Source organism: Ciona robusta, chromosome 5, assembly GCF_009617815.1.
Source record: "Ciona robusta chromosome 5, ASM961781v2".
NCBI lineage: Eukaryota > Metazoa > Chordata > Ascidiacea > Phlebobranchia > Cionidae > Ciona > Ciona robusta.
In genome coordinates this window covers 623,576-641,839 of record NC_143239.1, presented here as the reverse complement: position 1 = coordinate 641,839, position 18,264 = coordinate 623,576, and the positions used below count along the sequence as shown (strand labels likewise).

Sequence of the window (18,264 nt, the reverse complement as noted above, 5' to 3'; positions counted from 1 at the left end):
TAGACCAAGCTTTACTTTTATTGTAATTATTTTACTTATTATCTTTTTGATTTGCATGTTATCAAAATATTTCACACATTACTGACTTCTCACCATTAGATCAGTTTTAGTTGGAAATGAAGAGAGATAAGCATCGTAATGATATTCCTCCATTTGTCTCAACATTGATATCAAACAAGCAACAAAATTTCCCTGATAATATAAACAAAGTGTGTAAACAGAATATTATAAAATATGTATTTGGGTAAACAGTACATCAACATGTTATATATCAAGGCTTGGTGAATAGAGTTTCATGAACGCATGCTGTTACAATACTTGTTTTAAATAGCACACTCTATGTGGTGGTTTTATACACATGTCTGAAATAAATAAAAAAAAAACAATATAAACTCACAGCTTGCTGCGTGTGTCGATCAAGTTTAATAACGACCCGTATAACCGTTCGTAACAACATGTTAGTCACTTCTTGAATATCTCCTTTTGTTGATCCCTGGGTTAAACACATCAATATTAACGTTTATATAATTGAAGAACCACCCAAACTAAGTTTACCAGAGATTTAATTTCATTAACTAAAATAATCCAAGTATTCAGTTATCAATTTAAAATATATAATGTTTACTTGTATAAATACACTTCAGTAACATTAATAGGAATTTAGGAAATTTTGATTTCACTAAAAAAGTTTGAAAAAAATGTCCAGAAACAGTTTCGTAAAATTTGTACACATGCTACTGCTGTTATTCTGTTCTTTATATTTAAACAACAAATATTTTAACATTTTAAAAATATGCGTGAAGTTCATTAGTCTTGTCGAGTCATATGATTTTATAGATCAAGGTATTTGTCTTCCCTGTTTAAACATAACTTCACTTTAGACATATCATATTTATCTCCAACTTTTGTGTTGTAAATTATTATGAAAAACATCAGCCACCAGAACATTTGGTATAAAAGGTATTTTTAAAAATCGTTAATACAAAGCCAACAAAGTAAGATTGGGGAAGTTAGGGTTTATGACATAACAGCTTTCAATTAACATGAAACCGCAATATTACATAAATATTGTTATTAAGTAAGTTGCTAAAAATAACTTACAACATTATTGGATCGTAACAAAGTTAAAATATCAGCAAGCAACTTTCCACAAGTGTCTAATTCTTCTTCCTTTTCCATAAGTTGTTTCAGATGATGAGTCATCATTTTTAAGAGGATGATTCGGCAATCTGTAACATAATCAATGAAAATAAAGCAGAAAACATTATTTGGTAAATTTCATTACCAAATGTCTATTAAAATCTAGATGTTTCGCTATTTTTATCACTTTTTACAGAAATTTAAATCAATGTTAAATTTTTGTTAAACAACAGCTTAGGCACAAGAGTATAAATTGCAAATGAGAAAATGATTTTATTTATTCCTTGTATACGTGCAGGAGATAGCCTTACCTTGCATTTTAAATATGTCACTATGCACGATGTCGAGCATGCATTGAACTTTCTGCTTTGTGAGTCGCTCAGCTGGAACATTGGATACGAATGTCTTCAAAAGTAAACTGGGAAAGTAATATGTTAAATTACTATTCTAATTTAAAGTTAATAGAAAAAAATATTAAACAGACTTTGAATGCCAACATGTTGTACAGAATTGAATGTAAAGCTAAACCGAACCACAATCACAGATGTAAACTGTGTTGTAAATTAAAACTAACCAGATACCCATGTCATATCATGACAACTTTCTTTTGCTTTTATTGAAAACGCTTTTTTTCTTTTTTTTAAATGACTAATGCTAAAGGCAGTTATGTTCTTTATAGTGCCATTTATTACAATTTCTCAAACTGTATGCTGTTACACAGGTTCAAGTGAGCCCTTAAAACGAGTTTAGTAAAAACTGCAATCAAATATTAAAATGGTTTAATTAGTAATTTCCATCAACCTTTCTTCTTGTGTGATCTTTCTATTCGTTAATGAACTTTCAAATTTTTTGAGCAAATCAGTAAAACTTTTTTGTTTTTTCTTTGTTGAAACTTCATTTTCATCATCAAGAGCATCATCAAGTGATAACTTCTTCCGTTTAGAAGGTGTCTTGGATGGAGTTTTTGCTTTTTTCGACTCTATTTGCTGCTTTTTACTTGGCGTTAATGAGATTTCTATGAAATTAGTAAGTGGGCGAAGTTTCCTCTTGGAAGGAGTCCTTCTAACAGGTTTGTCGTATCCAGCAAATGATAAACTACGTTTTTTATCCATTTGCAACTAATGTCATTAAACTACACTACTTCAGTGTCGTCTATCTGGGTGATGAAAATAAAATAGCTGTGCAACATTGTTAATATATATAATTAACTATATAAATGCCTTAACCTCAGTGTTAAACCACTATAATGTGATTAACTAATACCCAAATATATACTGGTTCCATATAATCAAATACCTAAACTAACTGAATTTAGCTGCATAAAATTTCTGCTATCTATCCCATATCCATGTACACTTAAACTATAGAAGCTAGCTGCACATTAGCCGAGTGAGCAAGCATGTAGAGCACAGCACTCACTAAAGTAAACCAACACATGACAAACAATCTGTTTAAACAGCCGCGCGTGACAGAGCAACTTAATCCAACCAATAGCAGACGTTTCCACATGAGCAGTGAAGCGAGACCACCATGAAAGCCTCAGGCAAGATAAAGTAAACCAGGTTCATGATTTGAGGAAGAGACTTGGACGCTCAACATTACCAAGAATATTCTTGAGGTTAATGCTTAGTACAAGATCACAAAATATTTACATAAATTCAAAATATTTACAATTTTTAATTAAAATACTATAACAAACAGGCGGTTTCAACTTCCAGGCAAATATCTAACTATTCCAACACGTATATAATATTCTTCTGCAGTTTTACTATTAAGCACTGAATGTAAATAATTCTTTTGTAAAGCTTCGGTATGCTTCCAGACAGAAACATGCTTACCTGAGTTCTTTAGGATCAAACACAGTGATGATATCTTTGATAACAGATGTGAGATACTTCATAGCTGTTGCCTGGTATAACAAATATGATGTAATAAACAACTTATGTAATGAATATTCACTAAGACATATATATACATCTATATTTTAAAACTTTAATTTGATGCCAACCATTGAAATGAATCTAAAGTTTTAAAAAAATAATCTAATGTTCGTATATTTAAAAAAAGAAACCAATTTATTTTTGTTATTTTTTGAAACAACATGTATTATACAGACATGGCTATTCTACTTATAACACTCAGTTTCCATACTGTAACATAAACTACAATTATACGGAGTCAAAATTTGCATAGATTTATTTCATCTACAACGCTTTCATAAATTTTCAACAAAAAATACACAAGTTTTGAAAGTAAGATATTTACCTGAAGAGCAATAGTTGGTTTGTCAGTTATTTTCATCAATCTGTTGATTGCTTCGAACACATTACGTATTCCTTTTTCAAATTGTTTCTTATCTTTATCATCAAACCTGGTGAAATATTTTGTTATTCCAACAATTCAAAACCAGAAATAATAAAACAACAATTTAATAAAGCGAACTTAAGATTACCACAGAAAGAGTTTAAGGTTGAGAACAAATTATGGCCCAGTTCAGAAGCTATAGGCTAGGATGTGAACTTAGTATTTATTGGATCTTGATTGTGAATTGTTTATTTCATTTTGTAAGCTTTAAACTTTCAGCTTTGAATTTTCAGTTATATATCAACGTTAAGCCTTATTATTTGTACCCTGCATATATCAACACAGTTCAACTCACTGTTGAAACAATATCCTTGATCTAACAATGAACTTGAATATATATTCCAAAGCCTTAAGTGCCTTCATCAGTGGTTCTCTGTAATTCTCCTGTTGTGCTTTATCAAGGTACATGACAAGAACCTTGGTCAGTTTTCTGTGGAACAAATATTATGTTGAAAAGCTTGAAATTTCACCTGAAAAGTTGGCAGTTAATTGTAAAACTGTGCCAACCACAGAAGCAGGCATTATTTTAACAGACAATGTGTGATGTGTCGTGTGAAATAATCATTGTTTTAGATCAGACAACACAGGTAAAATCTCGTTGCCGTTTAAAAATAAATTGTATTATTAAACATATGGAAGATAATTTGGACAAATATGTCAGAATGACTCTGAGGGTTTGAATAGATTTGGTAGTTTGAAAATCTTGCCAAAATAACTTTGCGAAAGTTTTAGTTCCAAGCTTATCCAAGTTTAAAGTGTTAATATGTGACATTTACTAAAATATTTGTGGCAGCATACACAAATTTTGTAGCATGATGGAATTTAGATAGAATTCCATTATTGGCGGGAACAAAAATAATTTTATTACATTTTGTAATAATGTACAGGTGTCCCAAAAACTTTTGACATTTTTTCACATGACCATACTTTTGACAATCCTGGCTAAAATAACCAAACAGTTTTTACTTGCTTTAAAAAAAACTAATTCCTAACATAGTAGTTATCAAGGTATTGCTTTAAAAAACTGTCAGTTTTTAGACACCATGTATTTATGAATCCACATTAATAAAATAGAATAAAAAAACAACAATGATTGTAAACTTACTCATAAGCAAGTGTGGCACTGAAATGTTCAAGTATATAACTATCCAACACTGCATGGAAGTGATAGAACTTCTTCTCTGCTATGAGCGCAATGATGTAGATCTGTAAATAGGGGTAATATTTCACAACGCATTATAAAATGACATATCATTTTCTTTATTTTCAATAATGATATGATACAAATATGCTTTTTCTGTGTGGCTTTAATTTAGGTTTGTTGTATTTTTAATTATTAGATCTTCATTTTAATAGCCAGATATTTAAAAGAAAAAATGTTGTTTCAACTACATCTACCAACATATATAAATAATGTAACAACAACTATATATTATTCACCAATGCATCAAACACTAATGCATCATAAGATCCATTATCAAGATGTTCCATCATAATATTGAACAAAGCATCCAACGTATCTTGAAGAAACTGAAATAATAAAGAAGTTTTAGATCAACAACTAATTAAACTGGTAAAACCGATAACTTATTATAAGAAATTGTCAGTATGCAGAAAAAACTTGTCATAATCCAAACTCCATCCCACCTTTACAACTTCCTCCCCATCAACTTTCATCAACGATTGCAAATTCTTTTTCAAATTCTTCTTCTGTGATTGCCATTTCAACAAACCAAGCAAATCAACTGCAACAAACAACTTTATTAATAAAAATAGAAAACTTCTTCCTCTTTAAAGTATTTATACCTAAAATATTATAAACGATGAAAACAAATCAGTTCACTTGATACAGCTACTTTCACAAATGGAAAACATCTCACCATTCTGTGTTAGTTTCGTGGAACACACAAGCGTGGATATTTGGAAAGTATCTCGACTTAACGTGAATCCTTCCACACGAGAGTTAAACAACCTGCTCTGACCACTAGGTGATGCACCAGGTTTAGATTTATAACTATCTAAGTCTGATCTTGAAGGAGGAAGAGAAAGATATTTTTTTGCATCGTTTGGTTCCAATCTACGTGATTCAACCTGGAATTGTAGGGGACTTTTATAACTTGTTAAATAAAATAACAAAATCAAAACTATTTATAAAAATAATTTCTAAATTAATTTTTTAAATTTACAAAAAGTAATGTGTTAAAATGTCTTTTATTTAACTTGACCATTCATAATGATAATGAAATTATGAAATTACTGAATAATCTATTTGTAAATCACAATCCAGAATATTTGGATATGATTATTTAATTAATATTTTGATTTCAATGAAGTGCAAACTGATGTTTACCGTTGATACATCAGTCAAAAAATAAAAAAATGGTTAAAATCCATCTCGCTCTAAAGCCATTGGAATCGTTAAACCCACCTTATACACAAGCAGGTTATGAACCCCATCTTGTAATGTAGTTCCTTCACTCTTCATCAAACGAACGTACGACAATCCAAAATCTTTCTCAGCTTTGTCTTTGTTCTCAAATGTTGATCGATGACGATATGTGAAACGCAGATGAGCGCTATAGAAATCCTCAATCGGGATTACAACCTGACGATGAAATATACAAACATTAAAATCCATGGCGCTACTTTCACAAATGCAAGAGATTGCCATGATATAATATATAAAACAGGTAGAGGTTTGTGATATTGCCTCTAATACATAAGTTCCAATGCCATTTATAGATAACATACTTTTAGACAATATTTTCCCCTTAACGCAACACCTACTTGTATGTTGAAGTAGAAATAAATGAATTAAAAATATTAATCCCTGTGTGGCAGTATAACATAAATCTTTCGCTTACAGGTTACCAAGTATTTTAGGGTCATTTTTCTGTTTATGGCTGACAATTTAGACAACCCATTAGTGACCACTGGGTTGGAGCAACCATGGAAATTTATACCTTGTATTAATTGTAATGTTGAGTTTGAATTGTTTGTTACTAGGAATAAATGAAACATTACCTTCACTGTCTCCATCCATTTTGGTGATTTATTCTGATAATAAATATGAGATCGATATTGACTTTCAGAGTTCTCACCCGAACCCATGCTAACCACCATCTGATAAACAAGTATGGATTTTACATCATAATACTAATTATGTCTATATAATAACTTGAACTATAGACATGAACAAAATTATTAATTAATCAATAAATTGATTTTCTATGTTGTTTCTTTATGAATGAAATAAAAAGTCTATGAATATACACTAGAATTTTTTTTTATAAAATGACAATGTATTAAAGATATTTCGTACTTAACCATATCTGCAGAACCTGTTACATTTTATTTTTTTATAAATGCAAAATTAGTATGGCAATATTATATTAAAGATAGAATCATAATAATGATTGAATGAACTAATTACAAAAAAAAAGCAACCAACACTTACAGGGATAACATGTCCTTCATCATTACACACACACATTGTAACTTCAACATTCTTCTGCGAACTTTTTATCCCTTTTTCAAATTCACCCTGTGGTTATTTAATGTATGAGTAGAATAATGGTTAGTCTAAGCAACATATTGAGCCAAACTTAAGTTATTTGCGATAAACTGCGTGTAAACATGTGTATACATTCATGGTATTTACAATTCTTCATACAGTGATTATACATTATGCATAAATAGAAACACTTATTTTTTCTGTTTCATTCGTTATTTTATCATTATTTCTCAGCTGTACATTACATATTAAATATAATTTCACATGTCAATACATATTATTTAATGCAGGGTTGTCTAAATCTTAAGCTTCACAGAACACTTAGGTCTTTAGGCTTTTTTGCAGCACACTCGATTTTAAAACCTTGAATTTTATAAAATCATATACCACACGGTCCACACGATGTGGTATATAAGGACCACATGCCAATATATTTTTATAAAATATTGTCAATTAGTGAAAGTTTTACAATAGTCTGCGCCTGATTTCAATACACTGGCTTCCTGGCACACAAAGACACAAACTACGATGTAGATGGTGATTGCATCACTTGTGTCACAAATATTATTATGACACCACCTAACCTGGACAATAGTAACATAGAGATCATTCCTGACATCACCGGGCATTATAATCTCAGGAAATCCCATCTTCCGAACTTCTGCAGTGGAACGATCAACAAGATGTTGGAAGTCGTGTCGGATCGTCTTCAAATCTCCGTGCAACATCTTCAGTGAAACCCACAAACCTTAAAAGATATTTCGCTGACAATTTTTCAAGAACTAATCTTCTGGCACAAAAAACAAATACGTTTTATTTAAACTAAAAGTTTTATCTGTCTTGTGCCGACACTGCCGAGACTGTTAAGTTGGGTTTAAGGAAATCTGCATTATTATTTTGTGCCAGAAGATCAGTTCTTGGAAAACGTGTTTATATAAATTTGAGCACGAGTAATACATTAACAAATAGAATTGTTATTTCAAATGAAGCAAGCACAGTGGCACGAGTCTGTCTGTTTGTTTATGGTAGCTAATATTATTAAACTAAACAATATTTGTTGATTGAGGGTATACAATAAAAAGTAGCACTCACATCTTTTAACCTACTATTATTTGTGTATGTTTTATTCAGAAGCATTTGGTTCTTTTTAATTGTTATAAAAAACACACAAGCGATTCTTGCATTAGAAATAGTAGGTAAACATAACTAACCTTGCCCTTTGTGGTTGATCTCCCTACTACTTATTGCTCTTGTTATAACTTGTTGCAAATTCTCATTTTCTCCCGAAACTCTGGAATAAAACTTAAGTGTTACTTGAATTTACATTATAAAAAATTCTAATCTGTGTGAGTCCATGCAACTGGCTGTTATGATATGCATAGGTTAAAATATCAAAATATACAAAAATAACTTTATAATATTATCCGATTTATTATACTGTAAAAATAACAAAAGGTTCATAGCCATTAATTAAGAATCCTACGAACTTATGCTCATTACCAATTTTACAATGCACTGAAAAATATGCAGAAAGTAAAAAAAATAAGCGGCAGCATAACAATGTCCTCTTCAGTTTGTGTTGATAGAGATACGTTAAAACTTTGACCTCTAAACACAAACTAAATTATTGTAGTCCAGCAAACAAAAGTATTTTTAACAGAAAATCTCGAAACTTACTGCATGAACGGAATGAACAGTTGTTTGTCTTCATCGCTGTCCTGTGTTCCCTTCATAATGGAAGTTATATCCATAACAGCAACCCCAAATGCTCGTCGTAGACCTGATGCTCTCTTCTTGTGATCGGCTTCCTTTAATTCCATTCGCCCTGAGTGATAACATAGAATGTTTATTCATATACCTCATGCTGACTGTCAGTTACAACAGAAATGTATTCTTACACACCAAACGCACATTAGGTTCCATATACCTTATGCTTGCTGTCAAGTTATTGCAGGGGTGGCTTAATTAACACAATATAAACATAGTGTATTAGTTGGTACACCCCGTGTTAACCATCAAGTTATAACAGGAACATACATTACACACATATAGTGATTGATGATTCATACAAAGTTTACTCGCTGTCCAGTTATAAAATGATTATAGATACAACTTTTCTCTACTATACTAGACACAAATAAAGTATACCAATTGTTTATATGGCCGCTGTATTATTGTACAAATTCCTAATTTAATTTAAACTCCTTATTATCCATGTATGACCTTGGTATTTTTAGCTGTTCAGTTAATTTACACATGACCATTATTTCTCACAAAAGCTTCCAAGCATAGAATACAAATATTTACCAAGTAAACCTAAACAAAGTAAGTGAAAGTGCTGCACTTACAAACCAATGAATAGACTTACTATAGGTGGAAAGAAATAATAATAAAAGATAACCTTAAAGAGATATCTGCAACACACAAGCTTCCCATACTAGACTTGCAAACCATACATGTAACAATGGAGGATTACAATTATCAACTTTATTTCCTGACGCATTACTCACCTATCCTTATAATCTTACACACAAGGAATATTTTTTCTCGAAGAAGATCCTTACTTCCAAGGTCCTGTAAAAATATTTAATGAACAAAAAGCAAATAAAATACTTGATTTGATGCATATAGAAGCACAATTTATTACAACTTGAATGTTATAGGCAACTTTCTCAGAGTAACAATAATAATACGCAAAAATAAAAGCAGTAAGGTGAACTAAAAAATGGAAGATAAAAATGTTGGTTTGATCCCAGAATATAAATGGTGGAAAGTCAGTCAATTTTTCTGGATCAAAGGTGTTCAAGTTCAACTGTTTATATAATACTGCTATAGTGGATCTTGTTTTTCCATCATTTGTAAAAACGAATACATACACAAAACCTTCACTTTCATTTTGTAATCCAGGAAAATACATGAATGGCTCATGTTAACCATACTCACAAACAGAGAAAAAAGACAAAGATCGTTCATTGTATAACCTAACAAATGTAACAATACATGACCCTGACCTTATTGTTTATGTGAATGACCTCATTTATGAACAAATGGTACTTTTAACAGTATTCAAACAACGAAAATATTTTTAAAAAATTGAGAACTTACTGTAAATATTGCTTTCAAATTATTTAACATATCAATGTTCTTTGGTAAACCTTGACTACCCCATCTCACATAGTAGTTCTCGCTAAAAAGTGAAACATATTCAATTAGTAATGCTAGAACTCAGTTTCAAAGCTGTTCTCACTGCAGTTGGAACATCTATTATGCTCTTGAAACATTCTGGATGAATTAAACTTCAAAATAAACACAACTTTACATTTTAAAAATTGCAGGTTAATAAAACAGACATGAGTTATTTAAGTATAAGCAGCAAGTACCTGATGAAAACATTCTCCCCTCCATCATATAAAGACATGAAGACGTCAGCTTCTTCACCAATCCGACAAACAAAGTTTTTTACAGCAACATACAAGCTGGTGGATGATGATATCATCAAATAATGATGTCATAAACAAATAAAAAGGTATAGCCAATCATACCAATGAAAACATTTTAAAAGTTGCGACATAACTTGTAAAGTTTCCAAATGCGATATAAAAAAGCAACATTCATACAATAATATTAAAGACATAACATAAAGATATCAATACTGGGGCTAATTACATTATGTTTGTCCAACAATAACTGCACCAATAAAAATGAGTATATTAAATATTATATGCAGTATAAGGTAAACATTTGGGGAAATAAATCAGATCAGTACCCTCACTAGTTACCAATAATAAGCATAAAATGCATCACACAATCTTAATGCTTTTTGATGAACTAAAGCAACACCAATAACAATAACTCAATTCTTTTTGTAAGTATTATATATATAAAATAAACATATAAATATATTATAGAGATATAAAAAAAAACATAACAATATATACATATTTTTGGTATTGACCTGACATATTTTAATGGAAGACCAACCTGTAAACATGAGATTTCCTTGCTTCTTGTATGGTCTCCATCACTTTTGTTTTATCGTGTCTATCTATCTTTTTCTCCTGAATCTTTTTATCAACTTTTGTAGAAGCAACTTCATGCTGATGGTAAAGTAACAATAAGGTTAACAACTTTTGTTTTTGCAATAGAACAAAAACGTTAATATTCATAACATAAAACCAAAATATTATGAGTAATAAAACCTAAGAATAATGATGGTCACTTAATAATTGTAACATGGTGAGCTCACACAAGAGTTATTACACAAATCAAAAGTTACCATGATGTACAGCATGGAACCATACATCCTTGTGTCTTGCCCAAGTACAAACAAACCGCGACAATGGTGGATTTAAGGAATGAATTCACATACTCACCATTCTGAACACTTCAAGTGAACTCAAATCCCGAATGTCAGCAAGTTGATACGTCTTTTCATTACGGACACTAAGATCAAGTTTAAGAAGACGATTTCCAACATCCACAAGATCAGCAAGTTGATGACAGATCTTTGTCATCTCATCAGCGGGAAGAGTTCCGGATAAAACTCTCTTCCTCTTTTCAATTATCTCCCTCATCATTGTTCGAACGTGCTTGAAAACATCGAGGTTGTCTTGTGCCTGTAGAAGAGGGATTTGTTACATTATACATGCTATCCATGTAATGTAGCAAGATGTATTTACCCTGGTAAAGATGACCAGAATAAAACATTAAAATGTCAGTATACAGAAAATGATTGCCTTAGATGTAAATGATGCATGATAGCAACAGTTTATAAGCATCCATAAAATGCTAATGTTATTAATATATGTGTACTAGACTATGTAGTTAAAACTTTATGTATTGGTATAACAAACAGTTTATATTTTGTAAATTATTAACTCTTTTAATCACTACGACAAAGTTAATAAACAGTAACAGTTGGCTGTTTATTAGTAATAAAAAGCGGTATCAATTTGGAAGAAAATAACAAAAATACTAAGCATGTGTGAACATGTGTGGTGTTATCTGCTTTGCAAACATACACTTGCAAGTGCATTTCTAGATTATCTGCGCCATGTTAGGAAATTATCAAACTACAGTTTAGTTGCAGCATACATGATACATCTCTATAATAGGGTATGTTTAACTATATAAAGTAATATATACCTTGTACATATTCTTCCATATGGTTCCCCACTCCCTTAGTACATTGGTAACTTCTTGTACAATAGGAAGTTCAGTTGGAATGATGTTTTCAGTTCGCCTGGATTGTTTTATGCAAAGTGAAAAAATGATTCATGCTGCACACTTTATTGACCCCTTGGATCACGACCCAGAAGTGAGTTTGTAACTGGGGGTTCATAAAGTCTTTGATTAACATTTTATATATTTACCAAATTTTGTGAACTAGTTTAGCCCAGTCCAATTGCTGCTACTCACTGCCACTAATTTATTTCTTAATATTTTGGGCGATGACAAAAATCGTTGCAGTTGAGGACAGCTACAACACATGTAAAAATTGTGTAACAAATCGTTGTTAAATTGCGGCACCCATTTTAAGAAATGAGATAGGTCTACATGATTCTGCATTATTTTATAATAATAAAACAGAGTTAACCAACACCTTACCCCCTTCTCTCAACCACTGCTTCCTTAAGATGAACATAGTTGGAAGGAAACACTCCCTGATTAAAATAAATTTTAATTGGGAAGATATTATAGGCTTATCAAAACAAAAAAACAAAACAAAGCTAAATGTTAGCTTTAATATTACTTCTTTAAATTCAATTCTAAACTCAAACCTTAAACAAATCCAATATATAATAAAAGTTAGAAGTCTGTAAATTAAATACAATGCATCTAAAGCTGTACCTGCATTTGAAAACAATTAAACGTTAAAACGGTTACATGACTTAAATCTTACCTTTTTACTTTTGTTTCCAATAACAAAACCTCTATACCATGTTCCTTAAATCAAATTAGTACAAGTTACAGGTTTTGTGTGACAAGAATATTTAATTAAAAATATTGTATGATATGTAGCAGGCTTAAACATTTTGACTACACTTAACACAACATGGTAGGCTGGAAAGTTATTATTTTACATGGATATTGATGAATGTATTAGGGATGTGCCAATTTACAAAAGATTCGGGTTCGTACGAACCCGAATAAACAGAAACGCTATTCGCACGAATCCGAATAGATTCGCGTGTGACGCCAGCAACAAAGTGTGACGTCAGCAACTTCACGGTCTCTTGGCGTCATGTATGTTGTTGAGCTACTAAGAGTTGGCACTTTTGTTCACTTAATGCAGAGCGCTAACTTGTTCATAAACGTAAACTTATTCGTATACCTAATTCAACTCGTTCGTAATAAACTAGGTCAAAGCGTCCGATCACGCGTCCACCGCATGTCATGTTTGCGCGTGTAACGTCGAGGTTACTTTAGGTCACTTACGCGTCTTTTTGAACGTCAACGTGATACACAAATAAACTGCATTAGCTGATAAATATAATGTTTGTTTAATGGAGGCATGGCCTACTAAAGATACGGCCCTATAAGTCGGTTTTGACTGGTCCGAGCTAACAGGCCTATTGTTTAAAATAATGCCCATTATTAACACATAGCCTTGCATTGTTTTGCGATTGTTACGTAATTCAAAATGTGAACTTTTTAATTAGTTTATTAATGTAAAACAATAATGAAAGCAATCAACGTATAATATGTAAACATCAGAACATATAAAATCAAGAAAATTATAAGACGAACGCAGTTATTTACAAAATCGAAAACGGTAAAAACACAGAAAATTTACTTTGTTCTTTGGCGCTTTTTAAATTCCGTTAAAACATTTTTACGCACAGAGTTGTTGTCAAGAATTTGTTTTTTGTTATAAAATATGTTAATTATTATTTTAACAGCAAATTTAACAGCCCATTCTTGATGTTCTCTGCACACAAGATTAAAATTCGTTAAATACTTTTTAAGAGCGTATTCAGCAGCATCCTTCACAGTAAAATTGGCAGTAACAAATTTCATAATAACGCCATCAATCAGATGAAGTGTGGCAAAACCTTTGCAAACAAATTGAGACAGCTCAGCTGAGGCAATGGTCAGACCGCCACGATGTAAAATATTAAAATATGGCGAATCACACTCTTTGCCAGGGAGGGCATGCTTGCATTCGTCACATTTAGATCTTTTGATTAACTTTTTAGCAACATATCCTGCAATCACGTGAGTTACTTCTAAACTGTCTTTACACAACTGCACTACGTTAACATCCTCCTCCATCTCTTCAAGTTTAGAAACAAATTGTGTAGTAATTAATGGGTATTTTTTTACGAGAAAATCTTCGTCCCAAAAACTTATATCCGCTTTCAACAAAGATCGACATGTTAAAATTTTTTCGGATGCAGATACTTGATATTTGTTTTTCCGATCTGGAATGAAATTGATGGAAAGACAAACTTTTTAGCGTTTAATAAGTTGTTTCGGACATTTTTTACCAAATGAACGTTATCGAAAAACAGATATGTATCAGTTGCATTATCAGGATGATTAATCGAGTACTGGTTTTTGGATGGAAACTGTTTTAACAGAAAGTTATAAGCAGCAACATTTGAAGAATGATTATCTGCAACAATACCTCTTACTCTAAATCCAACATTAGCCACTTCAGCGATACATTGTGATAAATTATTAGATAACCACTCTCCACCGATTTTAGTCTCCGGACAAGAACGTATAACTAAAGGAGTACTTGATTTTAAGCCTTGAATCATAAATACAACAATGCCTTTATACAAATTTCCATCTTCGTCAGCACCAAAGTATTCACCACTTTGAAATTGGGCAGATTTTTGCAGATACATTTCATCTACCAAAAGCACCACGTCTTCAGATATTTCTCCAGCATTTTTTAGCAGAAGCGCAGCCTTATGGATGTCAAGATTTCCTTGTTTAATTTTACTAAGCAACGAAAATGAAGGCAAAGGGAATTTTTCCAGCAAAAGTTTGTATGCCTGGGCAGATGTGTAGCGAAGCGCAAGACTAAATCTGACCATGGCTGTAGAATATGGTGGGCGACCTTGTGCTTTGTAATGTTGTCGCTTTTCCATTTCCTGTAATAACGATGGTTTCTCTGACTGAAAACTCCCAAGGTATGCCGGAAAATTATCTAATTGGGTAAAGCTAACAAGTTTTTTACCCCTTGCTGTAAACCAAGGCGGCAATGGTACCGGATTGCAACAGTATTGTAGCTTTACGTGCAAATCTTTGTCTACTTTTATCGCACCAAGTACTCGAGGAAAATAAATTTCAAAATCAAGCTTGTAGTACAACACATGATCCCCGGTTTTTCGAAAAGTATACCCTGGTGGACAAGTACCTGCAGTTAACTGATCAAAGTGAGCAATTTGGTCACGACTAATGAAGGTATCCATTTCATCTTCAGCATACGTTCGATGAAGAGGGGGCTTTCTGGTTGTTTCAACCGTTGGTAAGCAAGATGCTTTCTCAGCAAGGGCAATCTCGGACGGTATTGTGGGGACTGGATTCAGTCGCCAATTCAATTTTTATATTTCCCAAGGATCAAAAACTGCGGTTCAAAATGTTTGATGCACATCACATTGTTATTTGTTGGGTAAAAATTGGGGTCATTTACAAATCTAATCCATTGCCTTAATAACTCGGGTTTGTCGAATGGAAACGCAAACGCAGACAGCTTTTCGGGATTTGAGGCATAGCCAGATTTGCAACCATAAGCGGCACATTTATTTACCATTCTTACTATCTTCAAACAATACCAGAATAGAGTTGTATCACGATTTCTTGTACTTCTTCCTAATCTTTAAATCTTCGTATCGTTATCTTCATGTATAATATCATACTACAGTACGGACAGACAAAGCAAAAAAATGCAATTTTGAATTACGTAACAATCGCAAAACAATGCGAGGCTATGTGTTAATAATGGGCATTATTTTAAACAATAGGCCTGTTAGCTCGGACCAGTCAAAACCGACTTATAGGGCCGTATCTTTAGTAGGCCATGATGGAGGGGAGGTAAAATTTATTTGAAAACAATTACAAATTAACCGATTAATTAATTACAAGTTCACTAATAACTAATTAATAATAATTAAGCAGGTAGTTTGATTTTTATCCGCTATATCAGATTTTTAGGTTTTATTTAGTCAAGTTATTTAGGTGCATTAAAATCTCGGTAATCGGCAACTGTAATTTACAAAATATCGGTGTGGGTTTGAATATTGGTCGGGCTCTACTCAACGTGTTGCAATAATTAAAACGCACAATCAAAGGGAGATTATTAAAGCATCTTTAAAGCGTAGTTAAAACAAAGTAGACTCCCGGTTTCTTTCTCACATTCCATTTTTTCCACCGTTAAAACAATAACCTTGCATCGTCTTCTGCGCATATATACCACATACTTGCTTACGTCACACACGTGTTACGTCATAGAAGGCATTATTCGGCGGGGAATTCCTCGTGCTGTGGTGCAATCACGAAAGCAACATGTTGTGTCGTTGAGTTGAGCATCAATTTAAACTGATATATTTTATGACGTGCGTAATAAATATTCGCACACGAATCTTGCGCAATATTCAGGTTCGCGCGAATATCAAAACTGTGCTGTTATTCGGCGAATCTATTCGGGTTCGGGTTCGCCTTGGCACATTCCTAGAATGTATATTTCCAGAAAATGCATATTACTCTGACACAAATAAGAAAAACTGCATATAAGAAGTTACAATATTACAAATCTTGTGTCATGGAACAAAACATAACCCGGCAAATTCAACAATTTGTTATCATAAACGAACCTAATGTTTTTATGTTACCTTCATATTCTTCGATTATGTGAACTACATCTCCCACAGATAGATTGAGGTGGTTTTCAGATTTGGTGTAATAACTGTACACAACTGAAAAATAAAAAACGGGATAGCTACACTGTCATTTTGACTCATTTAATAAAACAAAATGTTATTACAACTTCTATAAAAATTAAATGGAAGCTAGCAGTCTGAATATAATGATGAATTCCAGCAGAAAAAATAATTCTCAATGCATGATTGGCGTGGCAAGATAACAGTTAACTTTTATGTTATCCAATATCCCATATACTTCCTGCTCATGTTTTGGACAATTAACAACGCTCTTTTAAGGTCGGTAAGCTAAACATTGATTGACACAAATTGAACAACTTATGGACTTATTGTAACGCAATGGCATTAATAAACTAAAAATATGACAAAGTATTCTAGTTGTAAATTAATGGTGTTAATGTAGATCATGAGTTAATAATAACTAGTATGGTGTAAGTGTACTGGGAAGCAAATGTTATGATTTCATTTTTGCAATTGCTTCTACTATTTATATTCAATTGCAGGAAAAAATTACTAGTTTAAATAACAAACGCCAAATCGCACTTTGGATCGAAAACATATTTAGGTACCAATTAAGTATAACAGCTTACCAACACCGTACTTTGCTTTGACCGGAAGAATCCAGCCTGAACCTGGCATTTCTAAGACTTACATTAATATCCAAACATTTTAACACCAACTGTGCAAATTAAATGTTAATACTAAAATAAAGATGTTGTGAAAAAATTGCAAGACTCTTTGGAATTACGTTTTAACTGTGCGTAAATTCTACGGAATTCCACTTTTTAAATCGGAATGTAAATCGGAGTTTGCAGTAATGTTAAATATGTGATTATTAACTATTCAAAATTAAGATACACGTCTAAATTATTAAGTTAAAGTACAATTCAATAGTTTATACATTGATTTACTTTATCGAAAATTTACAATATTATTATTTTTAACTGATTTCCGTAATTTCCACTGTTGTTCTGATGCATAAAATAACATCTAAACAGGAGAGCACAGCTCCAATAAATGGTCACGGTCGGAGTCCGTAAAAAAAAACATTTTTTGAATGAATGAATAAATGAATGAATGAAAATGAATGTTACTTACTTTATCCTCGCGTGGCCGGAAAACGACAGTCGTTATCATACGGGTGTAACACCTCGTGCCGGCTTACGAGTTACCATATATGTTACTTTATGGATGATTATTTTTTTTACAGAGTCTGGTCACGGTCTATAATAACATGAATAATAATGAATATGCGTAAACTTTAAATAAGCATCGTAAAACTCCTGGAACATGTGTTTAGTTGTAAATTTACAATTGTTAACATTATCGTTTGCTGCTGTTGTGTTAATCGTT

The 18,264-nt window shown here is 32.0% G+C and overlaps 1 protein-coding gene across 5 annotated transcripts in view; it reads right to left on the bottom strand.

Annotated features, from left to right (window-relative positions):
* Positions 1 to 17,670, bottom strand: part of LOC149735288 (dedicator of cytokinesis protein 1-like) — a 31,529-nt gene extending 13,859 nt beyond the window's left edge. For 3 of the 5 annotated variants that reach the window (XM_089878181.1, XM_089878178.1, XM_089878179.1), the window contains exons 1-27: positions 17,502 to 17,669; positions 16,846 to 16,947; positions 12,921 to 12,964; positions 12,626 to 12,681; positions 12,164 to 12,260; positions 11,392 to 11,634; positions 11,000 to 11,115; positions 10,399 to 10,494; positions 10,124 to 10,205; positions 9,529 to 9,592; positions 8,696 to 8,843; positions 8,230 to 8,309; positions 7,603 to 7,766; positions 6,962 to 7,048; positions 6,529 to 6,627; positions 5,933 to 6,109; positions 5,385 to 5,595; positions 5,152 to 5,249; positions 4,945 to 5,034; positions 4,610 to 4,710; positions 3,800 to 3,934; positions 3,406 to 3,511; positions 2,979 to 3,049; positions 1,452 to 1,558; positions 1,102 to 1,229; positions 398 to 493; positions 94 to 192 (exon numbers count right to left, since the gene is read on the bottom strand). In XM_089878181.1, the coding sequence (XP_089734307.1) occupies positions 94 to 192; positions 398 to 493; positions 1,102 to 1,229; positions 1,452 to 1,558; positions 2,979 to 3,049; positions 3,406 to 3,511; positions 3,800 to 3,934; positions 4,610 to 4,710; positions 4,945 to 5,034; positions 5,152 to 5,249; positions 5,385 to 5,595; positions 5,933 to 6,109; positions 6,529 to 6,627; positions 6,962 to 7,048; positions 7,603 to 7,766; positions 8,230 to 8,309; positions 8,696 to 8,843; positions 9,529 to 9,592; positions 10,124 to 10,205; positions 10,399 to 10,494; positions 11,000 to 11,115; positions 11,392 to 11,634; positions 12,164 to 12,260; positions 12,626 to 12,681; positions 12,921 to 12,964; positions 16,846 to 16,947; positions 17,502 to 17,550 (2,946 nt within the window). In that variant the 5' untranslated portion in view covers positions 17,551 to 17,669. Of the gene's footprint in view, positions 1 to 93; positions 193 to 397; positions 494 to 1,101; positions 1,230 to 1,451; positions 1,559 to 2,978; positions 3,050 to 3,405; positions 3,512 to 3,799; positions 3,935 to 4,609; positions 4,711 to 4,944; positions 5,035 to 5,151; positions 5,250 to 5,384; positions 5,596 to 5,932; positions 6,110 to 6,528; positions 6,628 to 6,961; positions 7,049 to 7,602; positions 7,767 to 8,229; positions 8,310 to 8,695; positions 8,844 to 9,528; positions 9,593 to 10,123; positions 10,206 to 10,398; positions 10,495 to 10,999; positions 11,116 to 11,391; positions 11,635 to 12,163; positions 12,261 to 12,625; positions 12,682 to 12,920; positions 12,965 to 16,845; positions 16,948 to 17,501 lie in introns of all 5 variants that reach the window. The other 2 variants (XM_089878182.1, XM_089878180.1) reach the window with 2 other exon arrangements.
* Between the last annotated feature and the right edge of the window lie 594 nt (positions 17,671 to 18,264).